Genomic DNA, 8671 nt, shown 5'->3' with positions numbered 1-8671 from the left:
TAGCGTATTTTTTGCATTTTAATCGGAGCGCACCAAATTTTAATCTAATTCAAGAAGGATGTCTGACCATACTGTGATGCAACATGAACTGCCGAGTTATTAACTTCTGAATGCACAAACCGGTTTTCCTGAAGAATTGTTGTCCGGTCTGTGTGATGTGGTGTCAATTGTACTGGTATTCCGCTTCTTCGCTGTATTAACAGATTAAAATCTTAAAACATAAAGGCAAACAAAATGTTCAAAAAAAAAAAACACAAGTAGTTAGTTATATGCTACCAACCTTGAAGTGTTGCACCGCAGCCTCCACATGTGTACACCGGTTTGCTGCTTATCAACATATAAACCGTCGTCATAATCATCAAATTGCTGTTATCTTCAAAACACGATTAAGAGAAAAGTAAACTGAATGAAAAACAAACAAACATCATTGAATCTATAATATCAGCCAACCAAAATAATTAAAATACAAATCAAACACTACAAATTCATTAAAAACAACTGAAACAAAATCAGTAACAACAAAGCATACCATCCATAATAAGGTACAATAATTGAATAATGAAGTAAATGACAAACTACATTGTTAAGTTTTGACTAAGTATTAGCTTCAATGCCCACTAAACAACAAAACAAAAATCATAACCACAACCAAAACTAACCAAAAAAGATGAAACCTTTATCAAACTACAAATTCTTGAAATTACCAATCACGACTAAGAACAAACAGACCCAAAACATCTTCACGGATGGTAAAAGTACCTTATCTTTCTGAGTGAACAACAATCGAGAATTGAGAGTAACCGCCCTGATCTGTAGGAGACAGTTGCTTCAACCTTAACAGCTTCTCGGTGACTCCGTGTCAATGACAACGATGATTCAACCAAATTCGCAGACTAAACTACAAAACATAAAACGTAACCCATTCATATAATCTTTCATATATCCAAGTCATCTGTTATTCAAGAAACAACTTACCTTACAACCATGATCTTTTGAATTCTACCATATTAGGCAAATATCTTGCTGTTCATTGAATCTCTACTGGCCTAAATCACATAAAATAGCAAGACTTAGTCAAATCCTTAGAGCCCTAATTTTATTCACCGGAGACCCCAGCCATCATGTACCCCTAGCTACAAATCAGTATGAATACTACAGATACCCAATATTACCTGTTTGTAGATCTGACTCTTCAACTCTGTATGTTGAAGACGATAGTAGAAGACAGCAAGATCTCCGTAACTCTTCAGGCTCAGAGTTTAAAAAATAGTGAAAGCACCATGGCTGCAAGGGAGGTTGCAGTTAAAGATCTACCATCCTTCAACCCTGTGAACTGAAACTATTTTTTCAAAACCAAAGTGAAACTTTTTTTTTACTAATTTACTATTTTTTTAAAACCGCTTTAAGCTCGCTTTTTTGCGCTTCTCGCCTGGTATCACATAATTTAGGATATCCAAACACCATCATCTGCTTCTCATTAATAACAACTGAAACTATTTTTTGCATTATATTTACTAAGTATCACATAATCACTTTTAAAATGTGCATCTCAAACGCCCCTACACTCGTTTAAGCTTAAACAGTTACCATCGTCGCTTCTCCAACCCGAAACACCGCCATCATCCTCTTCTTAGCAAATCTATACATGTCAAGAAAGCGATAAATTAAACGAAACTAAAAACAGTTAGTGAAAAGAATAATTACATAAATAACTCCTAATAGCATTACTAATCAATACAAGACATGAAAAAACAAAATAAAATAACAGTACCTCGGTAGCAACATCACGTGCAGTGTGTCTAATTCACCAAGATCTGTTGGTAAAACCACCATAGCCACACGACCACCTGTAAAACAAAACACAGGAATCAGGTCCAAACGTCACTTTATGTGACCGGTCTACAAACTAAAATTTGGAAAACTTACCGGTGTCATCACATACAGCTAAATAGGCATCTCAGACCAACCAAACTCCATTTTTTTTGTATAGATGTGACAACGATTATACACGATTCCTTTTGAAAACCTTAATCACCAACACAACGTCAGCGAAGGTCGTTCATGGTAAACTTGCAAAACATTTGCATTGTCAGAATGCCAGGATCAGATTGTGCATAAAGATGACAACACCGTGGCTGCAAGAGAGGTTGCATGAACAACTGCCATCCTACAACCTTGCCATGCCATGATGCTATCTTCATTCAATTTTTACTCAGATCTACAAAATCATCATAGCCTCATCTTGAAAGGACAAGAAAAATGCACTTTGAATTCATTTTTATTCACCATGACAGTCAACACTAAATGATTTACTAAACTAATACTTATCATCAATTTACGGTTCTCAGATACACATATATACAATCACAGTCCAATTAAATCACAGTCCAATCAAACCTTAAAACAATTATCGGATCAAGAATGGGACATACCATCCAGATATTCAAAAGAAAATAGATAAAATTTGACAAATGATTGCAAAATGTCAGACCTCGCATATATTCGGGCCAACGTTTGCTTCATCGGAAACGCATCTAAGTTATCGGAAAGTGCCCGGAACCCTAGCTTCCTACCAAAACACGCTAGGAGCACCATCAACCCTAGAATTGTCGGAAAACACCATAGTTTTAGTCTCAGGTGAGAAGCATCTCATCAACATCATTGACTGAATATCTCTTAGGTGACATCGATCTCATCATCATCAACTGAGCATGGATTACAGCCAACGCTACCTAGGACAGCCGCGAACGGCAGCCGGCAACGATGGTTTATATGTTGCAACAACACGCCAGATCTCGCCATCGTAGCCTCAGATGACAAAATCATCTTCATCGGTCTGAGTAGAGATGTTCAAGTTGTTTTGTGCACTTAATGCACCTGTGAGAAGTAATCATATCTCAACTCTCTCTTTCTCCTTCACACTTTAATCTACAAAATCATCATAGTCTCATCTTGAAAGGACAAGAAAAATGCACTTTGCATTCATTTTTATTCACCATCACAGTCAACCCTAAATGATTCAGTGTGTAATCAATACATAAACAGAAACCCAACTTAAGAAAAAACCCCAAATTAAATTAGCAAAGATACATATAAATTACTAACAAAACAACTACCAATTACTGTCATTACCTCATGGCATCAAAATTGATTATAAATAATTTCCTAATTATAAATAATCTCCAAATTGCAAAATTAGGAAGTATTCTACAACGGTAAATGATTCATCTACATAATTCCTCATCTAATCAAATTGCAAATTCAAACATTAAACAACCATAAATTATGGTTTACTAAACTAATACTTATCATCAATTTGCAGTTCTCATATACACATATATACAATCACAGTCCAATCAAACCTTAAAACAATTAGCGGATCAACAATGAGACATACCATCCAGATATTCAAAAGAAAATAGATAAATTTGACAAATGATTGCAAAATGTCACACATTTTGCAGTATATTTGGGCCGACGTTTGCTTCATCGGAAACGCATCTAAATTACCGGAAAGTGCCCGGAACCCTAGTGAAGGGGTAAGGTCCCAAAAACCTCGCTTTAAGTACCTGGGACCATACCACAGCCTCATCTTTTAACCCTTTGTAGACCTTGTGTGGCCGCGCACTGGTCCTACAAAGAGAGCTTAGAAGAAAAACAACAAGCAACACATGCGCGCCAAAAGGAAATTAATGAATCCTTGCGCCTCTCTCCATAACAGAGGGATAAAAGTCCCAGTAAGCCCTCCCGCTTAAATAGTACCCAGACTTGGATATTATTTAGTTCACTGATACCACACGATAAGGAGTCACATCGGATTACGGCTATAATCTTCTAGAAGACTCAATCGTGCACCACCAGACGGTTATAACCGTCTAGGCCACGTGTCATCATCCCAGGCTCCCTAGAAGTCACAATGATGGCATGGAATTGAAGAGAAATCTCCACTTGACCACTTTCCACGTGGCAATACCCCAGCCGTTGATCTAGATCGCGATCCGTGTGCTCTCACATCCGATTAAGAGAATTAACGGAGGAAAAAATAACCGCTTACGGAGTTAGCATTTTCCGTCAATATTTCGATAACAGGTTTTCCCGCCCAGGGCTATAAATAGAAGAGTAATTCAGGTACAATCTTCTAAGTTACATTCACTTTACTTATACTTCTTCTTCTTCATATACCGATACTTATTCTCACGCCGGAGGGTGGTCACAGAGCGAACCCCATTCTCCCCGTGGCGCGTCTGACGGTGTCTGTTTTGCAGCTATCGAAAGGAAGAGAAGATCTGTTCCCCTGAACTGAGCGATAAGAAACCAACCCTTTTATGCAGAACCTAACCCCCTGGATTATCTGATTCCGGTCATTTATCCAGTGTTTCTTCACCTAGCTTCCTACCAAAACACTCTGGGAGCACCATCAACCCTAGAATTGTCGGAAAACACAATAGTTTTCAAAAGTTCCTCATCTAATCAGATTGCAAATTCAAACATTAAACAACCATAAATTATGGTTTACTAAACTAATACTTATCATCAATTTGCAGTTCTCAGATACACATATATACAATCACAATCCAATAAAACATTAAAACAATTATCGGATAAAGAATGAGACATACCATCCAGATAGTCAAAAGAAAATAGATAAAATTTGACAAATGACTGCAAAATGTCAGACTTCGCGTATATTCGGGCCGGAGGGTGGTCACGAAGAGAACCCCCATTCTCCCCGTGGCGAGTCTGACGGTGTCTGTTTTGCAGCTATCGAAAGGAAGAGACGATCTGTTCCCATGAACCGAACGAGAAGAAACCAACCCCTTTTATGCAGAACCTAACCCCCTGGATTATCTGATTCCGATCATTTATCCAGTGTTTCTTCATTGGCGCCCACCGATTTCTCTGTTTCATCTGTTTTTTCATGTTTCGATTCATTTTTTTCATCCTCTGTTTCATATGGTAGAGAATCCATCATTTCGCCCATCAGGTCCTCGATCTGAATTCGAAGGTTTTGCAACCCAAGATGCCTAGATCGACGGAATCATGGGAAATAAAGGAAGTAACAAAAGTCATTCGGACAGAAATAACTCTATAGTACAAACAGGAGTTCATAACCGTTCAGATCTAATCATAGAAAGAACTCCAGAATACTGGTTCAACAGATTCCAGATCGCTATGAACCAAATTTTCACACAAAACATCAGAGCTGAGTTGCCAAATATCAGATCTGATACTTTGGAAGAAGGTAAAGGTAAATTTGACGCTGCAGTATTGGACCCACAGATACCTAACCAGCGGGACATCCAATCCAGTAGTCATGACAAGATGATTCAAAAATCAGATGATACCAATCACCAGAAAGCCGAATCAAAGCAGATAAACATGGTGCAAGGTGGTCCTTCACGAAGGATGAATAAACGAAGCCATAATCAGCATTGGAGAGAGCAGCAAGTTGTATTTCCTGTTGTCCCTGGAGGTCCTCAGGAAGAATGTCCAGTAATTATCACCGGTATCTTCAGCCACTACAGATCTGACTACATGTTCATAGATCCAGGAAGCTCGATGGATATAATCTATGAACAGTGTTTCAAACAGCTTAATCCAGAAGATAAAGCATGCTTAGAGCCAGTTGATTTCCCTCTCACTGGTTTCTGCAACGAGGCTGTGTTTCCATTGGGACAAGTTGCATTTCCTGTGACTCTCTCAGATGGCGAACATTCGCGCACAGTCACAGTAAATTTCATGGTTATGCCAGCAACATCGCGCCATGATGTACTGCTGGGAAGAAGATCGCAAAGAGAATTCAGCATGATTACTTCCATACCACACGCTGCTTGCGGCTTTCCAACGAAAACCGGAGTAGCAATTCTGTATTCTAGCAAGGAAGTCATGTACGTGGATGATGAGCCACCAGCAAAGGTTGCCAAACCTTCAGCACCAAATGAGCCGGAAAATGGGTTCTCAACGAAGAGTATCCAGAGCAGACCATCTTACTAGGGCACGCCATTTCACCAGCAATACGGATACAGTTGAAGGAATTACTTTCAAACAATAAAGACATCTTCGCCTGGTGCCCAGCAGATATGACTGGAGTCCCAAGAGATATAGCGCAACACTGTTAGAACGTCTGATCCTTAGCAGAACCCGTCGCGCCAGGAAGACGCAGTCTCAGCGCTGAAAAGGCGGAAACAATGAACGAGCAAGTAACTGAGCTACTAAATGTTGGGATCTTGCGCGAGGTACAGTACCAGACCTGTTTCGCCAACCCAGTAATGGTTCAAAAACACAATGGCGGGTGGCGCATGTGCGTTGACTTTAAAGACCTCAACAAAGCTTACCCGAAGGTTTGTTATGCGCTACCAGAAATAGACAAGAAGGTTGACTCTCTAGCGTCCTTTCCCTGGAAGTGTTTTCTAGACTGTTACAAGGGCTATCATTAAGTCCAAATGAAAGTGGAAGACAAAGAAAAAACAGCCTTCCGCATAGATAAAGGCATCTTTTGCTATACAAAAATGCCCTTTGGTCTCCGTAATGCAGGAGCTATTTACCAGCGCTTAAAGGATACAGTCTTCGGGGAAGACATTGGCAAAATAGTAGAAGTATATATGGATGACCTCGTCATCATGAGCCAAGAGGAGGAGACCATGCTCGCAAACATTCAGCGTACGTTCGATTCTTTGCGCAGCGTCAACCTGAAACTTAACCCAACAAAATGCTCCTTCGGAATGGAAGAGGGAAAATTTTTGGGTTTCATAGTAACAAGAGACGGTTTTAAAGTCAACCCGGAGAAGGTATAAGCCATCCAGCTAATGCCGTCACCTGCAACAGTGAAAGAAATGCAACGACTCGCAGGACGATTAGCAGCCTTGAACAGATTCTTGGCAAATCACGCTGCAAAGTCTTATCCGTTCATTAGCACACTGCACAATTGTGCCAAGAAGAGCCACTTCCAGTGGACACCAGAAGCGGAAATGGCCTTCAAGCAAATAAAGGAATTTCTAATTCAGTTGCCAACACTAACAGCACCGTGAGAAAAAGAACCGCTAATCGTGTATTTGTCCGCAGCAGAGGTAGCGGTTGGCGCAGTGTTAATGGTAGAACGGGAGAACATTCAGACCCCAATATATTATATTAGCAAGATGCTAACTGGCCCAGAGACGCGCTACTCGATGATAGAGAAACTGGTCCTCGCGCTAGTACATGCATCACGACGACTACGCCGGTATTTCTCTGGTCATGTTATTACAGTTCTCACTAATTATCAGTTAGGCCAAATTCTATTCAAACCCGATGTTGCGGGGAGATTGGCTAAGTGGGCCATTGAGTTGGGAGGATACAATATCCTATATAGACCGCGGCCAGCAATCAAAGGGCAAGTTTTAGCAGACTTCGCCACAGAAGTTCCCATAGACAAAGTGCAGGAATGTGAGGCGATCCAAAACCCTATTCCAGTTTTTGACGACAGGGTTTGGACGTTGCACACAGACGGGGCTTCTAATGACGATGGAGCTGGCGCAGGCTTGCGATTGGTTAGCCCAGACGATCACGAGCTTACATACGCGATACGTTTGGATTTCAAAAGCACAAACAATGACGCAGAATATGAAGCGTTTCTGGCAGGCCTCCGCTTAGCGCTTAAAATGGGAGCAAAAAATCTCGAAGCTCATGTTGATTCAAAGCTAGTGGCCGAGCAAGTTAATGGGCATTACGATGCAAAAGGTGAAGCTATGGCGTTATACCTAGAACAAGCGCGAATGCTTATCAGCCAATTCCAAACGTTCAAGATAATTCACATAAACAGAAGTGAAAATAAGCATGCGGATGCATTGAGCAAACTGGCCGCCACCAGTTTCAAACATCTAGCAAAGGAAGTGCGCATCGAGGTACTGTCCAATCCTTCCGTTCCTCTTAAACAAGTAAACATCGTTGAGGTCGGCAACCCATCCTGGATGTCCCCGGTCATCATGTACCTGCAACATGGCAAACTTCCCAAAGGGAAAGCGGAAGCTAGGAAGATCCAAAACAAAGCAATAAACTACGAAATGGCGGAAGGTATTTTATACCGAAAGTCATTCATGGGTCCACTCCTATGTTGCGTGGACAGAACAGATGCACAGTACTTGGTAAGAGAAATCCAAGAAGGACTTTGTGGAATACACGCCGGGCCACGCATGGTGGTAGCAAAGATAATGAGTGCCGGCTATTATTGGCCCGGAATGCACGTGGATATGGTGGAATTGTTACGCAAATGCGCAGCTTGTCAGCGTCATGCACCAAAAACTTTGCGACCAAAAAACCCGTTAGTTCCAGTCACATTCGCCTGGCCTTTCCAGCAATGGGGCATCGACCTCGTGGGCCCATTCCCTGACGCGCCTGGCGCGGTGTAATTCATTATCGTGGCGGTTGACTATTTCACAAAGTGGGTTGAGGCCAAGGCGTTAGCTTCAACCACAACAATGGTGATCCGCAAATTTATATGGGAGCATATTATTTGCAGATTCGGATTGCCATTGCGCATCATTTCCGACAATGGCACTAACTTTGCCTCGGAAGATCTCCAGAAGTGGTTCAAGGAAATGAAGATTGAACACAACTTTGCTTCTGTGGCGCACCCACAGGCAAATGGGCAGGTCAAAAGTGTCAACAAACAAATAGTTGATGGCATAAAGGCAAG

At 41.1% G+C, this 8671-nt stretch overlaps 1 protein-coding gene across 1 annotated transcript; it reads left to right on the top strand.

The window, feature by feature from the left end:
* The first annotated feature begins 7088 nt into the window (after positions 1-7088).
* On the top strand, positions 7089-8384 carry LOC110932690. Its single transcript, XM_022175992.1, has one exon. It carries the CDS (start codon positions 7089-7091, stop codon positions 8382-8384), a length of 1296 nt encoding a protein of 431 aa, XP_022031684.1.
* The last annotated feature ends 287 nt before the right edge of the window (positions 8385-8671 follow it).

This window comes from Helianthus annuus, chromosome 1, assembly GCF_002127325.2.
Source record: "Helianthus annuus cultivar XRQ/B chromosome 1, HanXRQr2.0-SUNRISE, whole genome shotgun sequence".
Lineage (NCBI taxonomy): Eukaryota > Viridiplantae > Streptophyta > Magnoliopsida > Asterales > Asteraceae > Helianthus > Helianthus annuus.
The sequence above is the reverse complement of the archived record's forward strand: the minus strand, read 5'-3'. Positions and strand labels throughout refer to the sequence as shown.

Coding starts and splice junctions, on each gene's coding strand:
- LOC110932690 (XM_022175992.1), top strand. CDS start 7,089: ATGGTAGAACGGGAGAACATTCAGACCCCAATATATTATATTAGCAAG.